Raw genomic sequence first — 22,434 nt, forward strand, 5'->3', positions numbered from 1 at the left:
CCTCCCACCCCTGGTACACAGACCTGCCTGCTGCTGTGTCCTTGTCCCCTGAGGCCAGTAGCTCCCCCTCTCTAGCGAGCAGCTACACTCTCTCAGTGTCACACTCGAGTACACTATCCAGTGCTAGTGTGTTGTCCCCGGTGACCTCTTGCTCCACGTGTAGTACACTCACACCAGCTGGTAGACGCAGCTCACGACACACCATAGAACGGAGGAGGGTGGACTTGCCAACACCTGCACGTGTGTGAGGGGGTGTGGTTAGGGCAGGGGAGAGAGACAGACATGTATCACTACAAGTATGTTAGCTGCATGGTTAGATTTTTGACACTATGTCTGGTTTAATGCTCAACCTGTGTGTGTGGGCGTGGCATAATAATTAAACGGCATTAATTATTTATTGCACTATAAATTATTGGACGCTGGAATTTACCGAGCAATAATATTATTAAGCCACGTTAAAATTGTTTCTAGGCCTAAATCTTTGCATTTAATTACACCAAGCTTAATAACTATTGACTGTAACTCACGGTCACAGCTTACACCAGTATCCCCCCTCCCCTACACACACAGTAGGTACACTGACAAAGAGAAGCAACCTTGAGGGGAGCTCGGAGTGAAGTTAACTTGACCCCAGTGCTGGAGGGGACATAGGGAAGTAAAACCACCGGTACGTTCAGCTTCCCCAGAGAGCTGGCTTTATGAAGGGAGCAGACGAGTGTGAGGACCGTGGCTGCTATCAAGGCTGCCTTCATCTTGCATGATGTAGTACAGTTTTCAGTGAGTCCACATGCTTTCTGATCTCTGACCCCATATGCAACACCCCCTCATCTTGAGCAGCCCCTCCCCCACTTTGTTTACAAAATAAGCTAACAAAATTTCTTTACACAAATTAATAACAACACACTCATGCACCAATGCTAAGACTCAGAGTCCAATTGTGTAGCATAGTGTCCATGGAGGGTCTGTCCTGAGGGGAGTGAGAGACACAGGAGGTGATGAGTGGGTGGAGCCCCGCCAAACACCTTCCATACTCATAGCAGACCAAGAAATACAGCAGCTTCAGGAAATCTGGCATTCACCACTTCACAAGCAAGCACTCCAAAACTGTACATATCATCTTTGTCCATGCACGAGACGTGGGGGGAGGGAAAATTGGTTCAGAAAATTGATCACATGAGTAATCTACAATTAAATAGACAGTAGTCTACAATACAGGAATAGGGACAGTACTATCGAATGCGAGGTTAATCGATTGTGAATGACATTGTACAAGCTTGATTGCGTTTTAACTATTGCAAAAAGTGATATTGATCAATCAAAGTTTATAATTGTTATTATAAACGGCTGTCTGTAATCAGTGGACTGGACTACTGGACTGGACTGGACTGGACTTTGACCTGACTATTGCAACACCAATTACATTCCTTTTCCTCATAACAAGACCACAATGACAAATGATTGTAAACATAAAAAAACAAAAAACACAACATAGATATCTAGCTATACATGACTATTATAAGAACACAATGATAAGCAGCATTCTTGCTTGCACAACAATTGAACTGTTAAACATAGGCTCAAAGTAGGGGAAATTACACAAACACGGAAACGTTACAGATAGATCTACAGTGAGTAAACAGTTCCCAAGTGTGTCTCTAAACATTCATGCCCTTTTTTCAAATCCCTCCTGAAACAGCACCTTTTTCAAGTGATTTTCCTTGTACAGGATAACATCCTTTGTATCTACTACGACCGGATCTGATACAAATAGCAGGGGGGTATGCTCATCCGTCTTGTTTGTGGTTTATAATTTACTAGAAAAGATAAGTGTGTATGTGCAACGGCTTCATGGAAAGTACGACAGGGGTATACACACAGAGCATGCACATAGACTCGATCTTCGTACACTATGAAAGATGGCAAATATTCACTCTCCACGGACAACAATGTACAGACAATCAATGTACCATTTTCAATTTAACCTACGTTTGAGCCTAAAAACTATAATAGATGCTCCAATTGTAGTTCAATTAAGCAAGAATGCATTATGGTCCCAACCAGCTAGGCCAGTTACCTGTCCTCCTATACAGAAAGCTAACTCCATCATGCAAACCTAAAGACATTAATTTTTGTTCTTGCCACAGTAGGCGTTTTGTAATGTAGCTATAGATGTACATGTGTTAAGTTTTTACAATCTTATTGTGGTCTTGTTATGAGGAAAAGGAATGTAATTGGTGTTGCAATAGTCAGGTCAAAGTCCAGTCCAGTCCAGTCCAGTAGTCCAGTCCACTGATTACAGACAGCCTAATTATTATTTTGAGAGATAAAACTTTTGGCAACACCATGGTCCAAGGCCTAAAGTGACAAATTCTAGCTGCAACGAATTGAAACACATCATTTTAATGTCTCTTTCTAAGCTTTCAGAAAATTGCAACATTTCATTAGATCAACGGAACTAAACTTATGGCTAATGAAAGATATTCATTCCAATTTCGGCTAAATTTTTACTGAATTTATTGCTAAACAGGAGATTAGAATGGACTGTGCGTGGGAGTTGGATAATCCTCTTTATGAGCTCCTAGCAATACATACTGCATAATGTACGGTATCTCTGTTTTATCAAAGTGAGCCGAGTCTCATCAGTGTCCGGGTGCTGCAAACAGTTGTAACATGTCTGGAGGGTGGCTAAGAAAATGGTGACATCACCGACAAAGCCTCTAAGCAACTGCACACACACACACACACACACACACACACACACACACACAATAATTATTAGGATACTACAGAGAGACTGCTACAGCTGCTTAAGGATCAATGAAGTGCACGTAAGAGTTTCTATAGGCTTCTATGATGTCTTGTAGGATGGCTTCAGTGTAGCCCACCACCAGTCCGGTTGCCCTTAACCTCTGTGGGTGGAGTATCCCCATTGTCGTGTCGTATTGGTCAGCTCCGTTGAATACTGCTGATGGCATGGTGATGACCTCTGACCTCCCATGCTCCCGTCTCTCCACCCGATAGGACAGTGACAGAATGTACACATCCATGGAGGGTTGTAGCTAGCTGGGCGTAGCCCGGCACACGTTCCCAACAGGTGGCCGGGGGACACGCTTATGTAGGATTTGTACTGCTGTGTTATGCAATACTGCTCTGTAAGCATCTAGTCTGGCCACGCCCTCCCATACTTCGTATATGGTCGGGTGAACTTGCAATGAACAGTTCGTGCAGACACCCCAAGATTTTCTTGGGGTGTGAAACCGCTTGTCAAGTGCCTTGTGGGCCGTTGTGGCCTGTTGTGTAAACTGTTACGTAAGCTATTGCATCACGAAAAAGTAGCTAGATATGGGCCTCTACTGCTGTTTGTGTGCAAATGAGTCTCTGGACAACCGAAGGCGAAAGAAGCTCAATGGTCATAGCTGTTCTGAAGCAAGAGAAGTACTTGTGCAGCTCCTTCCAGTACCTCTGCATTGCATCCCTGAAACTAGTGCTATAGTGACAGTATATTGTGTCACCAGTGCGAGAAACAACTGAAGAATGTCCATGCTCAACAAGAAAAGCTATGCAAGGTAAAGAAGGAAGCAACAGAGCTAATAAATGGTCTGCTTTCAAGACATGCAGAAGATAACTTATTACCACCACCGCCAAAAAGAAGTAGAGTTATGCAGGAACCCCCCACACCACCCATTCCATCATCTGTTTCAGTACCATGCAACCATTCCATCAGTGTCAGCAGCAACCATTCCACCAGTGTCAGCAGCAACCATTCCATCAGCGTCAGCAGCAATGTCAGCAGCTAATCTACGAACAACTGCAGCCACTCAGCTACCATCATCTCAGATACCGCAAAGCAGCTCTAATTTTCCCAGTTTTGAGGTACATTGATCACATGTATCTCGACAGACTGCCATTAGGCGTTTGGTCCGAAAGAGTTACACCGCTCTTACCTCTGGTACCATAAACTCTCCTAGGGCAAAGAGGGCATTGTTATCACAGTTGGCACTGACAATCAAAAATGAGATGAAGAAGATAGGTACAAATAAACATGATTCAATTTTAAGGGACAACAATGAAGCAGTGAAACGATTCAGCTGGGAGACAGTGAGATTGGAGCTTTATAAGATGGTTCCAACTCTCATGTCACTAGTCTGCTTTCGCTGCTGATACCAAACCCAGAAAACCGTATACCCCTTATTTGCACTATTGCATCCCAATTGTTGAAGTGCAGGCATCAACACCTATCGTTAGTCCAGAGGGTTGTTTCCGTCATGTTGTATGGACATGGAACTCACAAGCAGGTATTAATTAATTGTTATCATAACTCAATAATATTAACACATATTGTTTAATTCCAAGGTGTTCAGCAATCTGCAGCCACTGAACTTATGCCTCTCCCACAAAGGATCGCTGAACATTGTGAGAGGTATTTCTCAAGACTATGACGTTGAAGTACAAGAGTGGCGGGACAAGTTGATTGAGAGAATCCCCAAACCCACTGCGGATGTATCGGTAAAATTTGTATCATTTAGTAATTTTAGCGTATATAGAATACTCATATCACAGTATCGATCGCTGACACTACCATCACAAACCGCTACTGATGCGGACTACTCCCTGACAGAACAGGATGTACCTCTGAGCAAGCTTAACGCAAGCTTCTCATCTGATGACTATAGTCATCCAGATTTTAGTCCGATTACATCTGTTGAGGATAATGAGGTGGATGAGAACGTAGCAGATGATCTGGAGACCAGTTTAATCGTTGATGATCCTCAGGTAGGTTAGAATAAATACTGTAGGCCCATCTAAAACTGACTTCTTCAGAATCAAAGTGACCAGTCCCAGCCAACATCAAGTTCCACTTTCACCTGGACTGGATTTAAATTTGTTGGGGACAACCTCGATAAGAGGGTGAAGCCACGGTATCAAAGAGCAGATATGAGAGGCCATGAAGGGCACTATTTTCATGGTTTTGCTGTTCGTGATAGAATAGATATGTGCAGGTTTTCAGAAGAGAAACCATCTCGAGTTGAACCACAGGCATCAGAGCTACTAGCCTCCAGTGATGACGTCTCAGCTTACAAAACGGAGTTGGAGATACTAATTTCACGGTAAAGTATCAGCAAATAATTATTGCGTTCCATTAGGTTATTTGTATTATAATGCAGAATACTAGTTGAGCACATGGGAGATGTATTTGACAGTGAGAAGAAAAACGTCATGAAACACATCCCCAGTAAATACTCGGAGGAAATGGCATCTTCATCAAAAACGGTATGAAGCGTACAAAGAAAGTGCACTAGTATACATTTACTCATGCATGCATATACTAACACTTTGCCTCTCTTAACTTTTTAATTAGGTTCCGCTTAGTGTATTGCTTCTTAATGAGAATAAGCTGGAGGAGATGAGCCAAATTTTGAAGCACTACATGGAGCTGGTCCCTACTTTGTCTTGTGAAAGCAAATTTACTCTTGGGAACGGAACCACTATCACGTTCGACGATACAAGGCTATAGGAAGTGCTTTTTGGAGGAGATCAATTAACGGTAGCCAGAATTCGTGGAACACAGACTCTGAGGGACACTGAGGAAAGCCCTGGAGATCGGCTTGAGGGCATCATCCCTGTGGTGGAGGACTGGCACACTAGGATGACCTTCTTGAGGGTACAGCAAAGTACAATAATTATATGTGGATGCATGCATGCATGCAATAATTATACCCTCGAATGTTGCAATAAACTTTTTATGTTTGTTGCCACAGCTTGTCTGGGGGCGTCACTATAGTAAAGAGTCTACCCGGGAAGTAGGCACCATGTATCAGCTTCGAAATCTAATATGCAGGAATGTTGTACCAGCTGACCCGGAGAAGAACATGAATGCAGCCGAAGACTTTATGCTCCTCCTTGTACATTGCCATGTCACAGCAGCTGCACATCATTTAATGCAAAAGAAAGCTCACAATTTGGCCACGTTAACCAAGGAGATAATCGATACGTTTGTGCATTTTCAAGATGTTTCTCAGATTGGTCAAACAACACCCGATTCTAATGATAAGGTGCACCTATACGCCACAGAGCTTCTCTCGTTGGGTCTTCTTTGGTACGGGTTTCACGATGCTGTAAGGGAGGCAGATGGAGACCGCATATTAAGATACTGGAAGCTGCTTTTGGTGCCTTTCAAATCATCAGCGCATAGGAATTATGCCAAAGAAGCAGTGAATATTCTTTTTCAGTATCATTATGTATTTTCTGAGAGGCAAAAGATGCAGTTGCTGTGGAGCAGGTGTATTAACACAAGAGGTTACAAAGGTGCTAACATACCATGTGATTTATACATGGAGCATCTCAATCGAAGATTGAAGACAGTTGTTCGTGGCATGGGCTCCAATGTGTCACCAGATAAAATACAGAGAGCTGGGAAAACACTACAGCCGATACAAACTGTGTGCGAAGCATTTGAGAAAGAGACTACCAATGAAATACGAAGTGATAGGCATCCCTATCCATCTTTTGAAAAAGATTTTAAGCTAATTTTTGATACACTGATCAAAAACAAAGTGTTTAGCAATGTTCCTGGCCGAAACCATCCCAGTTATAAATTCAAGAAAAGTATTTTCAAACTGAACTCCAGAAATGAACTTAAAAAAAAAGTTAACACAACCTTAAAGAAGCTAGTCTAGAATAATACTTTGCATGTTGTGTGTAATGTAATCATGAGTTCGTTGCAATAAAGCCACAAATGTCACAACCACTACTACCTTCTACGTTAATACTGTCTTCTTTGTAATATAAAAAATCTTTAAAAAGTAAACGACGTCTACACATGCTACTGTTTAAAACATAGTCTTTCATTTTCTTACTAGCATATCTTCCTCCTTTTCCTGCAAATAGTATTGCTTGTGAGGGTTGTCCATCCCTGCCACTACGCCCAGTTTCTTGTACATACTCCTCAACTGATGAAGGCATACCCCAATGAATAATGGTTCGTATGTCTGGGCAGTCAATACCCATTCCGAAAGCTGTTGTGGCAATCACTAAACGTAATGTGCTGTCAACTGAGGTGAAAGAATTCAACACATCTTCTTTTTTGCTAACAGAAAGCACTCTAGTAAACATGTCAACTAGTCGATGACCTTTAACATTGGGACATCCAGGTGGATCAGTTATATAGGATCCGAGACTGCACTTAATCACCATATATAAAGATGAGCAATCGGCATAACTTCGTACGTAAATTACTGTTTTAGGGTATGACTTCCGTTTTTCTCGAATTTCATCAGCAATTTTTTCACCAAGGCTTTCAACGTCAATCTTAGAGTGAACCTCATAAGAAATATTGTCTCGGAAAGGAGGGGAGGCAATTAAAGTAGGATCGTCCATACATAACCTTCTACTGACAATGTAATATGTTTCTGTTGTAGAGGTAGCAGTAAGTGCGTGAACACCGACATTGTCTGGAATGAGGCTCCTAAATCTCCAATCTCCGAAAAAGCGACTCGAAAATCATCTCCCCAGGTTTTAACACAGTGGGCTTCATCAACTACTACTGCAACGAGATTCTTTATATACGGTGGTGACAGAAGCATATTTTGAAAAATACCCTTCGCTAATATGCTCTCTGGGGAGATGAACACCAACTGAGCTTCTCCTTTCAGTACTCTGTTAATAGCACTACGGTCTGTCTAAGCTTCTCCAACGTATTCCACTGTCAATCCTCCAGCTGCATACTTTTTTTGTTGATCCATCATCAGCGAAGTGAGGGGACTAATACAAAGTACAATGCTTCCAGATGTTCCTGCAAAACAGAAAAAGGCGTATATATAGGTACACTCATACAGCAATTTTAGTTCACCTTTCAATTGGTCAAAGGCCATAGGTAATGCAGCAAAGATTACTGACTTTCCATAGCCGGTTGGCAGTGACACAAATGTGTCCTTTCCTCCAATGATCGAATACATTGCTTTCATTTGCTCTGGCTTTAAATAATGGATCCCAATTGCTCTAGCACTCTCAATTATCACGTCTTGCATCTTCATGTGTCTTTCCATAGTCTTGCACTATAATTATGTACTAAATCTTGAAAGTCATAAACTAAATGTTCCACACTGATTTTTGGCCACACCTAGTACCTGTACCCATTCAGTGATTGCATGAATTTCACCACACAGTGGGTAACACCCACCACTACACTATTTGGTTAACACCCAATTATCACTACTAGGTTATCTAACCGCGGCACTTAGGGCCTGACACGAGTGGTGATAGTGAAGTTCACCAGACTCTTGCAAAGAGGCTGGAAATCGAGACTAGTAAGCATCTAGCCTCCTTCACCGGCCTTTGAAAGAAGGCCTGCTATCGACTGCTTGCGCATGCGCCAAATTATTGGATTTTTTCCCGTAAATATTTCTATAATACTATAATATTGGATTTTTTACCGGTAAATATTTCTATAATACTGGATACATCAGAGAAAATAATTATTCTAAAGTCATACACAGAGCTATCTATATAGCTAGCTAGCTAGAAACAGAGCTGTGTAGGTTTGTTGTACTGCTATTTTCTTCTGATAGAATCAGTAGCAGTAGTATAGTAGACTTTCACCAAAGTTAGTGTTAAATGGGCGTGGCTTGTCCATATAGGCTGTTATCAGCCGTCACTCCTTTCAGACGATCGTCATCCACACTGTTGCAGGCTGTGAGTCTTTTGTTAAGGCCACTCCAAGTGATACTCTGGTTTCTGGTCCACCGCCCGCATCAGATTTTATTCTTGGATTTCTATCTCATTATTGGATTTCTATCCCATTATTTCTACTACGCATGCGCAGAATGGTCCATGTGGTACAAAATAGTGTGATAATGATATTCATTTGCAAAATAATGAGATTCATAAGGTGAAATTGATAATGACATAATGAGAAAAGCCGCCCGCCCGCATGCAATTAGAAAAACTTCAGGACCAGAAACCAGAGTGTCACTTGGAGTGGCCTAACATAGCAGGCTAAGGGTAGCTATCAGAGAATGCTATCCGATGGGCTAGAAACCTTCAATCGAACTTTCTATCTACTTCCTTCAATCCACTTCCTTTCGTTGTGATGTCATAGTTTTACTGAGCATAAACGATGTTATCCAAAGCCCCCAGATACCGGGGGATATTAGCGCATGCGCAAGCAGCGATACCAGGCCCACATCCCTAGCGGGAAGTGCGGCCTGGGATCGAGGCTAGTAAGCATCGTGAATAAACCACAGAATGCTGCTCTGTTTGCTTATGAATAAAATTATAAACCAGGGGCGTAGCTTAATGGTTTCCTAGTTGCCCAGAAACCCCCTTGCTTGCTGAAAAATGGGTGAGGCTGATCATGTGCTGAAGTTAATATTGACCACAAGTAGATTAATATCCAGTCTGTATTTATTGTGCCTATTAGTTACCTTCTGCAATCCAAGATAAGAGACCAAGATCAGCCCAGTTCCTCTATTACTGCTCAGAGTCAGACTCCAGACTGTGTATACTGCTTATCGGCTGGAGACTAGCAAGAGTGTGCGATTGATATCTAGCCTGGATTTATTTCAATGCCTATTATTAATACTAGTTTAGCTTCTGCAATCCAAGATAAAAGACCTGATTGTCAGCCCAGTTCCTCTACTGCATGCTCAGACTCCAGACTGCATGTATATGCAGTCTCACCACAATCTGATTCTCAGCCACCAACCTCAGAGCTCATGCCCACTGTCAATGCCAATGGTACTGATCCTGGTAGTACATTTGTACTTATAAACTATAAAGTTTAGGAGATGAGGCCGAGGAGAACTGAAGCTATGACTTATCAAAAAATGTAGCCATAAGGGGTGTAACCGGCATAATTAAGGGGCGCGGCACCGGAAGTGGGCGTGGCTTAAAAAATTTCGCTATCGCGCCGCCTTATACCTTAGAAACCCCTCAGAGGAGGTAAGACACGGTCACATGACCAGCCAAAAGGATTATGAATCTCATTAACTTGTGCATGAATATCATTCAAGACTGTGTACTTTGATAGTGGATTTGGTTTGGCGTGTATCTTTCAAGAAATACACTTGATATTTCTAAGATCAGGATGGTTGATTGCTGGGCTTATACTGATGTGAAATAGCTTTTCAACCAGTTTCAACCACCACTTAGATTTTGAGATATTATTGTTTTTAGTGTAATTCTGTTTTAGAGTATCAGTAGGTTTTACATAGGATTGGCAGTGGGTTTGCCTGTGTTTAGCAATATTTCAATTATTTTGACTCATGTTCAAACTGTTCTATCTCTGCAGGGAAAGGCCACATCAAGAAACTGGCTGAACAGATAGTTTATTTAGCCTTTTCTCTCTTTGTATCTCTCATTTCATAATCCATAAACATTTTAACGAATGAATATTTTCATTTTAAAAATTGCACTATTTCGACGTTTCACCGCTCTTTGTCTGACTGACTAAGTAAGTAAGTAAGTAAGTAAGTAAGTAAGTGAGTAAGTAAGTAAGTTTCTTGCCCAGCATTTACTCCAAGTACAGCCATCTCCAGGACATTCTGCACAGGGTTTCCAAACGACTACAACCTGGATTACAAAGCGCTTCTTCAGATTTGCGATTGCTTCCACGAGGCAGATGACCTCTCAGTCTCTATTTCTCTTACCTAGACAATTCCGCCATCTTTAATGACTCAGCAATTGCGTTGTGGCCAATAATAATAGATAGGCATGGCTAATAAACCGTGTGCCTAAAATCAGTGCAGCAGTGCTTTTCCAGAGCCTGAGGTGTTCCTTTTCTTCACACTGTTCAGCTCTAGCTCCCTTTCTCTGACAGGCATGCTATATGCACTGGCTAGATATCATGCTCTTAAAATGGCTGTCATTTAATACTGATTCGCAAATTCAACATAATTATCAAGCAATAAATTATTACTCATTACACAATAATTATTAGTCCAGAGATATTCGAGAAGATATCTGATTAGTCCTGTCTTCTCTTCTTGTACTGCCTCTTGACGTTCCACTTATGCATGTCATGATACGTAAACTGTACTGAAAAAGAAAGGGAATCCGACTAGAAAAACATTTGCAATGTGAAAAATTGCTAAGATTGGCCAGGGGAACCACAAAAAAGTGTGGGAACAAGAAATCAGACGAGAGCATAACTCCAATCTGTTACAACGTCATGAACATGTACAATACATAGTATATTAAATAATAGACTGTGTTCCAGATCCACCTATCAGCTTCCTTCCACCACATCATTCCATGCAGTCACCAGTACGGTCCGTGCATGTTACTACGCATGGATGGACTGTGTGTACCTGTGCTCAACACTGCATGTATTAGGAACATCAATTCATCACAAATCATCATGATTATGTGCCCCACATTCTAAAATGGATGTATAATAAATATATATAGGGATTGGTCATCACTCCACCAGTAAAAATTGCGTGGCATATTGGCTGGGAAAACATGGGAAAACTACCAGTATACATGTGATTGACGTTGTAACGGATTGGAGTTATGCTCTCGTCTGATTTCTTGTTCCCACGCTTTTTTGTGGTTCCCCTGGCCAATCCTAGCAATTTTTCACATTGCAAATGTTTTTCTAGTCGGTTTAATAAGTATTCTGTGCCTGCATTCAGGGTAGGATCACTGCCAACATCTGAGCCTTGGTTCTTACAACAAATCTAATCTCTACTTGTAAAACTCTAGCTACTAGCCAGCAACAAATTCACTGAGTTTTATGCTCTCAACTTGTTTCTTTATGGCGCTTACTTGCCACCTGTTGAATGTCGTCATTGGAATGCATTTTTAACGACTTCTTTGTCTTTCTTGCCTCAATCAAGACATACCAGCCACGTGAGCTTACCGCATGTCGTACCTCCTCTGGAAACCCCTTTAGTTAATGTCTAGCTACGCCCCTGCAAAACCGCATGTCCGGTTATGAATATCGTTATCTTAGAAATACTGCAACCTGATTGGCCTCAGTGCAGCAGTACAAATCCTATATAAGCATGTCCCCCGGCCACCCGTTGGGAACGGATGCCGGGCTACGCCGAGCTAGGTTGTAGCATCATGTTCTCAATGACTGTATTAGAGTAGCTTAATGATATCAGGCTACACCTCCTGCCACACCCTCTCCCTCAGACGAACCTTGACCCTGATCGTACCAGTGTTGACGCCCGCCACCAGCACCATGTCCCCATGGAGACCCTACAGCGGAGGGAGGGTGGGGTGAGACAGGAGAGACTCAGTACACACGTACACAGGGACATGCAGCATGGGCAAAGAATTCAATTTCAATAATTTATTTATAAGCAAAATTAATAGTATATATGTTACAATAACAACTAGGAAAATATTTGCACTCTAGTGTTGCCATGATCAGACACATACACCACACCACACTGGTCTACTGCTATGCCATAAGGTCCATTGAACTGTCCTGGTCGAGATCCAAACGATCCAAACGACTTGAGAAACACTCCCTCACACGTGAACACTGAAACACAATCGTTCCCATACTCCCCCACATACACCAAATCATCACTGTCCACACAGATGCTGACAGGATAGTTAAGCTCTTCATTTCCACTGCCTTTCTTCCCAAACTGCCTCAGATAGCCACCATTGGCTGTGAAGACTTGCACTTGATGATTAATAAAATCAGCCACATACACACAACCACTACGATCGGATGCAACGTCCCGAGGATCATTAAACTGTCCATTACCACTGCCTTTACTGCCGAACTTGCTGGAGAAGGTGAGGTCAGAGTTGAAGATGTGAACACAGTAAGCACCATAATCAACCACATACACCTTCCCATTGACACTGTTGACACACACACCAATCGGATCGTTAAACTGTCCAAGACCATCGCTATGACTACCAACTGCTGCTATCACGTCTCCTCCACGTGAGAACTTCAACAGTCGATGATTACCATTATCCACCACGAGAATATTGTCATCACCGTCCACTGCCACACCACGAGGTTCCTTCATCTCCCCAACAGCTGTGCCTCGAGTGTCTAATGTTCGCAGCTCATCTCCTGTGGGGCTAAATATCGAGACAATATCAGCATTCCATTCAGCCACAATTATCTCCCCAGCTTGGTTGAGTGCCACTCCACGAGTTTTCTTGAGATCATTGATAGTCTTGATAACAGTTCCTAGTTTATCGATCGGAGTCTTGACTGCCACAGGGAATAGACTTCCTACCACCTCCTCTCCACCCACTCTCACAATCAGCTCGCTGGCCCCGCCCAGTGTCGGCTGGTAGGAGATCTCGTACTCTCCCTTCCCTCGTTCCTTCACAACACATTTTTCAGCTTTATTAGTTATTTTAGAGACGAGTTCGGCTTCTGGCGGTGCTGAATTTTTGGCGGAGAGGAATCGACAATGTGCATTTATTTTTTGTCCAGCGATTGCTTTTTGAGGAATATTAACAAAACACAAGGCACCAAATTCTTTGCAATCTTTGACTAGCTGAGCAGAAGGCACAAAACAGGTATTGGTTGTCTCACGAGGCTCTAGGGTGTTGGGGTCAAAGGTGTCCACCAGCTCTCTCACTTGCTTCACCACACCTTGCTTCATCTTGAGCACGTCTCCTGGAGACCCGGTACGAATGCTCTCCCTCACGAAATGCAGGCAGCTGCTACGTTGGGTTTGGAGGATCTCCACCTCCTCTCGCTGAGCAGACAGGCTCTTGAGCTGTTGTTGGGTGTGGCCTTCCAACTCAGCCATAAGCTCCCCCTCACGAGCATACAGAGCTTGATGGATTTCATCAAATTTCGAGTGGATATTGGTCGCAAGTTTTCCTCCGTGTTCAACAACTTCAGCGTGTCGTTCATCCAGATTGACCAGAGCTGTGTCGGTGGCCTCTAGCTGTTTCTCAACGGGTCCCAGGGAGTCTAGGATCTCTTTCTTGTGGCTTTCAAAGGTGTCGGCAATCACATAGTACTTGTGGTCTTTGTGAATTTGGACAGTGCAATGGATACAGATCAACTCCCCACAAGGTTCGCAATAAAGTTTCATATTTTCGTCGTGTTTGGGGCAGCGAGGGGACATCTTCTTTGGGGAGACCAAGCGAATCAAATCCCCCTCAACTTTTTGGATACTAACAATTTCGTGATTCTTGAGCTCGTCCCATTCTTTGTGCATATCGGTACACTTCTCGCAGATGAACTTTGTGCATTGTCGGCAAAAGCTGGTAGCTTTACGATTGGTAACAGAACACTTCTCACAAGCCAATTTCTGAGGCTCTTTAACCTTCTTCAGTGTTTCCTGGATGTCAAAGAGATGGTGTACATTGAAAGCAGCCTGGAGGCCACTCACACCAGTGGGGGGTAGGGGGGTGGGCCGGCGACACTTGGGGCATTCCAGCTGGCCTTGTCGATTGTGGGCAACTATATCCTCGAGACAATGTTGACAGTAGACATGGAAACAGGAAAGCAGTCGAGGGTTGGTGTAGGGCTCCAGACAGACTAGGCATGACAGCTGGTCCTCCACTTTGGAGAGAGCTTCTTGAGCAGCACTCGGCCTCTCAGCCATTGACACAAAACTGGTGGAGAGAAAAGGATAACAACAGGCTAAAATGTGGCGTGTCAAGCTTTATAATAATAATAGCAAATAATTCAAGCAACGAAAACTACAAACGAATGTATAGCTATAATTATAGTGTACAATAATTATGTTCACCTTTAGAAAAGTGTTTAGTAGTAGAAAGAAAAGCTCAAAACTTGGCAAAAGCAGCTATAGACTCACAGCTCTCACAGTGACAGGTCAGGTGATGCATGCACAACAATAGCATTGATCAATAGTAATGATTAATGGTCCATACAAACGTACAATAATACTTGTCCTACTTACAATACATACAATACATAATTATAGACACAAGTATTATTGTACATTTGTATGAATATATGGAACACTATATAATCATTACTATTGATCAAGTAGTACACCCACTCTCTATTGTTGTCTGTTATACCGTATAGCGGGTAAGTTTCGTGGGGTAAAAAATTCGTTCAACTCGAGAAACGGTAGTTTTCGTGAGTAAAAATTTCGTTTAGTCTCGTGGCTGCACGGCATTCCTACGTTCAGATAAGCCACGCCTACGATAAAATTTCGTGGAGGTCACGAAAATAACGAATATTTTACCCCACGAAAATTACCCGCTATACGGTAATAAATTTGCTGAGGTCATAATTTCCTTTAATTGTGGGCACAATCTCTGATTCTCTGTGGATCACTTTCTGCACTGTTCGCATTTTTGGGTCCATGCGGTTTTGGTACGGTCCATCTAAATATACACGTTTGAGATTGATTCACACCATAGATTAATTAACAAAATCAATGTATTGCAATCATAATAATTTTATTACAAAAATCAACACACATACCGTATATGCTCGATCAGAGGCCCCTCTTGTATAAAGGCCGCACTCAAATAGTAGCCTCCCTTGCTAGCAAAATGAGTAGCTGCTCTCAAATAGTAGCCTCAGTGAACTTTGACTCTAGCATTTCTGCACGTGGCAGCCAAAAAAATTATTACTAGCAGCTAGCTACATGTACGTAGCTATGAGTAGCAGCTTGTTAGTGCTTCACAAAGACTTTCTCATGGCAGAGTTCAAGTTTATGCAGGTGAAAACAACTTTTGATGACAAACTAAATTATCTGGAGCTAATAAACGCCGCTCTTGAACAGTGGCCCCTCTTGAATTGTAGCCTCCTCTTCCAGCAAAATGAAACATTTAGTAGCCGCGGCTCCTGATCAAGCATATACGGTACATACATACATACATACATCAGGACTCGATTGCCCCACCCACTCACACCTTGTGGTCGGGATATTTAGTAACTACTATGCAATACCGGCGTCTTTTCGTTCATATTGTGAGGCAGCTCTAAAAGCAGAAAAATCAGGCAGCACAGACACTGTTGTCCCCTCGGCTGATATATATAAGTTCAGGCACTGCAAGGCTTATGTGGTCGAAGGGGATGCAGCAAACATGTGCTGCCAAGATGTTAGGGATGTCTACCCTACATTCATGGGCTCAAATCTCTTCCTGGCTGACATACCCGTGGTATAATTATGTGCATGCATGCACGTACAGCTATAACACATGTATATGTTATAGCTACGTATATAAACACTCCTGATATTATACTTACATGTTGTTCAACTTCGTGCAGGCGTGGACAACAGAACAAATTCAAAGCCTTGTGTACACCACAAAACAGCTGAATACAATACCCGAGAAAACTGTGAGCACATTTAATGTTGCATTGATTAGCACCAGTCTCTCAAAAATTGAAGAACTGAAGAATTGTTTGTTGAAGTGCTACGAACACGTCAGTGCATGTGTGCTACTGGCAGACAGCGTGCACAGGTAAACTATGTTCAATAATAATTCATCGACATTATACATTTAACAACTTGTGTCACACGGTGTGTGCAAATCCATCGGTTTTTTGCCTCTGCTATAATTATACACTCAAAATAACAACGCTATAAATATTTCGCATGACTGTATATAATATTTATCGTGTAACAACTGTATAATAGCGTGAACTTTTTCGAGGTGCTTAATTTTTCCTGATTTCGTGGGTTAGCAATCCTACTAATTATCTGCTATAACTCGCAAAGATTTAAGGTGTGGCTTCTGGTAAGCACGAACATTGTGCAACGAATTGCTTTTAGAGGCCTTTACAAAATATATAAGCACCTCGAACATTTCGCACTATTATGTACACATGCAGCCTATTATATCGTACATAACTATAAGCATAATAATTATTATACAGCCCATAACATTATTGTTATAGGTGGCTTAGATTCCACTCATCCACTGGGATTTATCCCATCAATTGGATGTGTGGTAGTGGGACACTACTCACTCAGTGGAAAGCTGGAGGAGGACCACTTTAACTTCGTTGAGGAAGGGCGGTCCAATTTCTTCCCCTGTATTGATCAATCCACTGCTAAGATTCCGATTTGTGTGCTGACAGGCATTATAAAGAAGCTGTCTTTTGAAGGGAGCACTGTTATTGATGCCACAAGTGAATCTGGTAATTATTATAGGATGACAGTGCATGCATGCATGATTACTATTTTATGTTTTAGATACCCAGCATGATTGTGATGTACAAACAACTATGGACCACCTGCCATGATAGTCAGATAGTTTCGGCCTTGTTGGGCCTCGTCAGCATAGCGTAGTTGTATATATGTAATGAGTACATGTAATAAGATTACATGCATAATATTATATACATGCACATACATGTAATTATCATGTGTATAATAGTGCATGGGAATGTATCTATGCATGCACATGTACACAAGTAGAGTTCATGTATATGCATGCAGTTTACCTAAATTTAGGTATTATTATAATGCAACTGTCTCTAAATTTAGGTACAACGTACAAAGTTAATGGTACATGTATACCTAAATTTAGGTAGAATTGCATAACACATCGTTTCATGCATGCATGCAGGTAACTGTGCAATCGCCTCACTACAAGCAGGAAGAGATGTGGTGGTACTCAAGGCATTGGCCCAAGCAGCACTTGCAAGAAGCCAGCTTGCAGAACTGTCAACAACATAGCTAGCTATGGACTAGACTATACTATACTGTTTCAAGCGTTCCGTTAACTTCTATGTTACTTTGTATATGCGGAGTATATGACTCGATCTTCATCTTATTGAATGTTCATCTGGTTAAGCAAGTCAATGGGTATCAATAGAAAATAATTGGTGTTTTCTAATCTTTGAGAAATTAACAGGGATATTAAACTGATTATGAACAAAAAACATAGCATATTAAAATAAAAGAGAAAAGGAACTTTTAACAGTGAATGTGTTGAACACATTCACTGTTAAAAGTTCCCTTTCTCTTTTGCAGGATCAGAATAGAATTCACTGTTTTATTAGTTAAGTGAAACAAAAATTGTTTGATTTTTTGTCTATTTGTAAATCTTATCTGCATTGTTGTTGTATTCCATGGTTGTGTTAACTTGTTTTTATTGACTCTGTTTAGCATACTAGATTTGGAGAAGCTAACAGAGATATATTTTGTATCACGATAAACAGAATGAAATATACACAACATTAGGTGTTATACTTTGCTTTAGCTCTTGGTATACACTCTTTAAATGTTCTATTGTCTTTTTACGTAGATGACCGGTGGACGTCAACTGGAAATCGTACAAGAGTATTGAGGATTTCGTGACTGAATCTTCCCACTCAATTCGCTTCCTCTTGTTTTCTGGATCCTGTCTTCTTGCCACTTTCCATTTGCTGTTGTACTTCCCTTCCATCCAGACAACTCCTACCTCTGAATCTGAGATTGATCGAAGTTGAGCAATCCATGGCTCGATGTTACTGCTTGGACAGCTTCTGACTGCCAGCAACTGATCAATCTTGAGACCTGCTAAATCCTGCACCTCCCTAACGTCTGTCCGTGATTGCTTTCGGTAGGCCCCAGTGTACACCTGTATGACATTGAATTTGAAGGTAGATACCATGTGAACAAAGCAACCTAAATTTAGGAAGCCTACTCAGTGACCTAAATTTAGGGATGGTATAATTTGTGTGTGTGCATGCACACATTGACCTAAATTTAGGGAATTGTGTGTATATACTTATGCATTACGTATATACCTAAGTTGAAGAATTATGCAAAGTGACCTAAATTTAGGTTATTATAAATTTAGGGAAAGTGCAATAGGTGTGCTGAACTGTCGTATAATTATTGCTTACATTGCACTCTTCATTCTCTGCAGCAAATAGAGCTTGAAGCTGGGTATTCTGAGGCGCATCACAGCTCATATCTGCTGATCCTGAGGCTGGGAGTTGGGCCAGTTGACGAACTGTGTAATAATTATTAGAATATAAGTGATATACGTAATGTAAAGTATATTATGGTGTTACGTATATAATTCTGATTGAAATGAGAGTTTGCTCACCTTCTTGGAGATGTAGCAAGGGCCAGGGGGTAATTCCAAATTCATCATCAGAGTAGACAGCGTCCATATCAAATTGCTCCCACCAAATACGAGCATCATCAGAGATCCAAGAATAAAACTTTGGAATATCTATGTGTAGACGTGGCAGGTCTATCTTGTTGTCAGACAGGTGAACTCTATTTGGAATGCCACATGGAATCTCCTGCACAGTAAACATTTTGCATGTAAAGTTAAAAGCGTGTAATTTGATCTATACGAATGCATGAGCTTAATTTATAGCCATAAGAGGTGTAGGTCGATAAATACATTGTCCATTTTTGTTACAGTAAAATGCACGAATCAGCAAAAATTTAACCCTCAAAAATGTTACGCTATATAGTGCAAAATCCAAATTTTTATGAACATAATAGGCACATTAATTTTTTAAAGAATTCAAGAATCGAATGGGTGTATTATCAGGGCCTAGAGAGCTGTAGAATATACTTATGGTTCGAACTTCAGCGTCTGTAAAAAACTGCTATTAATTATTATAACAACTGCATACACCCTAACACAAAGTGTGTTGCCATACATAATGTAGTATGCATGTGCTTGTACGGTATTTATTATGATCACTGACAAAAAAAACGTTATTACATGCGGACTTGCCAGAAGTAGTTTCACTGCTACATCAGCATTGCACCAAGCATCACTGCTCCAATGCCGAAAATACATCACAGCTTTCCCATCTTCTAAAAAGAATTTGAAGCAATGTGGAAGAGAGTGACCATTTAGTCCGTCAATACAAGGTTCCAGCCACGACCTCACATCAGAAATAGTATTGAGTACCTCAACCGTTGGGGTAGGTGTGCTTGACTGTGTAATCTGCTTTTGGAGATCTGTACAATTATACATGCAACAATAATTATGTAATGTCACAATCAATTCAAAACCAACCTTAATAAATTTATAGGAAGTATAATTATAGCTATAATTATAATTGACCACCATGCATAATACCTACATACTACATGTATAATTATGAATGCATAATTATTACCTGGTAAAGATTCAGCTCCTTTTAGAGTGAGCTGCTTAGATATCCTTGAGAAAAGCTGGTCAATGTCCTCATGAGTATGACCAACAGGTAGGAAGTTTACCCGCACCTATTATAGCACAATGTATACAGTGTCTTATGCATGCATGGGCAACCATGCATTGACAATGTGTGCATGAATGATTATAATTATAGTCATTAGGGCAGGGCAGTGCATGCAGTTGCTATGTAATAATTACTATAATGATACCTTAGTGAATATCTTTCGTTCTACCAACAATGCGCAAAACCCCAGGAAGAACTTGTTTTTGTTTTCTTTTGCTGTATTGTCCAGTTGGATGTTGAGAACTGGTGGGAGATGATCTAGAGCAATCAAGGATTTGAGCAGCACATGAATCGTAACGTTGCAGTCATGAGGGAATTGCAGCATGTCAATGTAGACGTGAGCTAACTTTCCATGAGGTACCCGGGTGTGTACTAGCACTCCAGTGACGTGTGTTCTGAGAGGAAGCAATCCCTGCACAGACTTTGGGATCTTTGCGAGGCGAGGAAGATTGGTCTTGTGCTGATCCATGCCATCAATGATGATGGTAACACTGTGTTGTGGATTTGTTCTAGATTTTTCCCGATGACCATAATACTTCCGCCTTTCTTGCCTGTCACCATAATAATAATAGCAAGATGGAATAAAATTCGTATGCATATAATTGTGAGTCCCATGCACCCATGCATAATTACGTTTTGGATGTATAATTATGCACATGGGACGAGTAATTTAGGTACATTTTATTGCTGTCTGACTAAAGGCAAAGAATTAATTGCGTGGAAATGTAATGTGTACTCGAATACAAGGTAAAGGCTTGCAGAGTCACTTACTGAACAATCTGTAGATGTTGATCATACTCCTCCTTAAATCCACACCTCCATCCACTCTTCATTCTTTCCTGGTCAAACTTAGTGCAAATATCACACTTGCTGAAAGCGCTTTGCTGTAAATTGGATAATTATATGGTTATGGTTATATAATAATAGTATAATAGAATTAATACTTACACTGGGAATGAGCACCTTCGAAAAATCTTCTTTCCAAAAGCGGTAAAAGGTAGAAACTTTCACAACAGCATCTTCTGGGATTCCTCCAGCCATGAGCTCCCTCTTCATCCTGACATACACATCGTACTTAGTGAGGAAATGAGGAAGGTGTACACGATCGATGTTAGGCATCTGATCTCCAATGAGATTAAAGTATTGCCTCATCCAAGTCTTGGCTTCAGACGTTTTTGAGGCCTCGGCTCTCACGTGGGGTTTTCTAGTGGCTTTGTGAATGCCATTTGAGAATTATTCGGTTACTGTTTTGAATCTCTTGTTTGAAATTCCAAGAATATTCAAGAAGGCGTTCTTGCATACATGCTTTCCTTCGAGCATCATCGTAAGCTTGCTTGAGCTCGATGATTGTCTGCTTGATGAGGGAATAAATATCAATGAGGTATCAAACAGAAACTGTTTCTGGTCAGCTCTTCTCTTTTTGTTAAAGATACCTCTAACTTTCTGTACTTCCTGCTGAGTAAATGCAGCAATACACACCCTTCCACAACATTGAAACCGATGAGAGCTTACAGGAGATTCACTCTCATATTCCAAAGGATCTTCTGTCCTTCGCTTCTTGACAGGTGTTGAATTCAAAGGAGCTTCAAATTGGGGATCAAAATCCATGAGTTCGAGTAGTTCGGAGTCAGCATCACAGTTAGTGAAGCTGGAGGACACAAACAACTCTTGGCTGCTGTCTACAACAGGAGATAAGAGCAGAGAGTTTTGCGTGTTGGTAGTCATGCTTGTCTCTGGAGACACAATAAGAAGGGAGTCTTGCGCTATGCTTGTTTCGAGTTCTGGTGACACAAAGAGGAGGGAGTCTTGCGCTATGCTTGTTTCGAGTTCTGGAGACACAATGAGGAGAGAGTCTTGCGCTATGCTTGTTTCGAGTTCTGGAGACACAATAAGGAGAGAGTCCTGCGCTATGCTTGTTTCGAGTTCTAGTTCTGGAGACACAATGAGGAGAGAGTCTTGCACTATGCTTGTTTCGAGTTCTGGAGACACAATGAGGAGAGAGTCTTGCTTGTTGTTAGCTATGCTAGCAGGAGTGCATGCACCCCTGATGCTAGTTTGTGAGTCTTGCTTACTGCTTGTCCCTGGTGACACAATAAGGAGAGAGTCTTGGCTATAACTGCCATCATAGAGAGGACATGAATCATTCATCATTGCATGCATGCAAGCCACAAATCATGCGCACTGAACTATCACACCTGCGGGTTCACGCATGGCTACTTTATTGCGCATGCGCCGATGGACTAGCACTATTCAGCTGCATTTAAAACTGCACTGCACTGCGCTGCACTTAGTAGTACGTGCTTAGCTACTGTAGCTCCCTAGTT

General features: G+C 41.5%; 3 protein-coding genes, 1 long non-coding RNA gene and 2 pseudogenes across 4 annotated transcripts; 2 read left to right on the forward strand and 4 right to left on the reverse strand.

The window, feature by feature from the left end:
* The first annotated feature begins 3,969 nt into the window (after positions 1–3,969).
* LOC135333098 (uncharacterized) lies at positions 3,970–6,677 on the forward strand (annotated as a pseudogene).
* Positions 6,675–9,152, reverse strand: LOC135332828 (recQ-like DNA helicase blm-1; annotated as a pseudogene).
* Positions 9,153–12,068: 2,916 nt separating this feature from the next.
* On the reverse strand, positions 12,069–15,498 carry LOC135334308 (E3 ubiquitin-protein ligase TRIM71-like). Its single transcript, XM_064529443.1, has 2 exons — positions 14,694–15,498; positions 12,069–14,556 (listed from the first exon to the last, which is right to left on the reverse strand). The coding sequence occupies exon 2, from the start codon at positions 14,544–14,546 to the stop codon at positions 12,342–12,344; it is 2,205 nt and encodes a 734-aa protein (XP_064385513.1). The 5' UTR covers positions 14,547–14,556; positions 14,694–15,498; the 3' UTR covers positions 12,069–12,341.
* A 287-nt stretch (positions 15,499–15,785) lies between these two features.
* LOC135334361 (uncharacterized) lies at positions 15,786–17,677 on the forward strand. Its single transcript, XR_010394248.1, has 4 exons — positions 15,786–16,083; positions 16,193–16,389; positions 16,826–17,068; positions 17,500–17,677. It is a non-coding gene; the product is annotated as an uncharacterized LOC135334361 (long non-coding RNA).
* Positions 17,678–18,081: 404 nt separating this feature from the next.
* LOC135333099 (uncharacterized) lies at positions 18,082–21,336 on the reverse strand. The gene is made up of 8 exons (XM_064528023.1): positions 21,059–21,336; positions 20,882–20,994; positions 20,256–20,661; positions 20,009–20,114; positions 19,618–19,847; positions 18,970–19,171; positions 18,764–18,873; positions 18,082–18,495 (listed from the first exon to the last, which is right to left on the reverse strand). Exons 1-8 carry the CDS (start codon positions 21,260–21,262, stop codon positions 18,082–18,084), a joined length of 1,785 nt encoding a protein of 594 aa, XP_064384093.1. The 5' UTR covers positions 21,263–21,336.
* A 7-nt stretch (positions 21,337–21,343) lies between these two features.
* Positions 21,344–22,270, reverse strand: LOC135334339 (uncharacterized). Its single transcript, XM_064529492.1, has one exon. The coding sequence runs from the start codon at positions 22,268–22,270 to the stop codon at positions 21,344–21,346; it is 927 nt and encodes a 308-aa protein (XP_064385562.1).
* Positions 22,271–22,434: the final 164 nt, after the last annotated feature.

Source organism: Halichondria panicea, chromosome 3 (assembly GCF_963675165.1).
Source record: "Halichondria panicea chromosome 3, odHalPani1.1, whole genome shotgun sequence".
Taxonomy (NCBI): domain Eukaryota; kingdom Metazoa; phylum Porifera; class Demospongiae; order Suberitida; family Halichondriidae; genus Halichondria; species Halichondria panicea.

Excerpts from the sequence above, each read along its gene's own strand:
- LOC135334339 (XM_064529492.1), bottom strand. The coding sequence starts at position 22,270 with ATGCATGCAATGATGAATGATTCATGTCCTCTCTATGATGGCAGTTAT.
- LOC135334308 (XM_064529443.1), bottom strand. The coding sequence starts at position 14,546 with ATGGCTGAGAGGCCGAGTGCTGCTCAAGAAGCTCTCTCCAAAGTGGAG.
- LOC135333099 (XM_064528023.1), bottom strand. The coding sequence starts at position 21,262 with ATGAGGCAATACTTTAATCTCATTGGAGATCAGATGCCTAACATCGAT. Across the intron at positions 20,662-20,881 it reads CAACATCTACAGATTGTTCA|GCAAGAAAGGCGGAAGTATT; the intron begins GTAAGTGACTCT and ends TTATGGTGACAG. Across the intron at positions 18,496-18,763 it reads CAGAGAATGAAGAGTGCAAT|GTGTACACTGGGGCCTACCG; the intron begins GTAAGCAATAAT and ends AATGTCATACAG.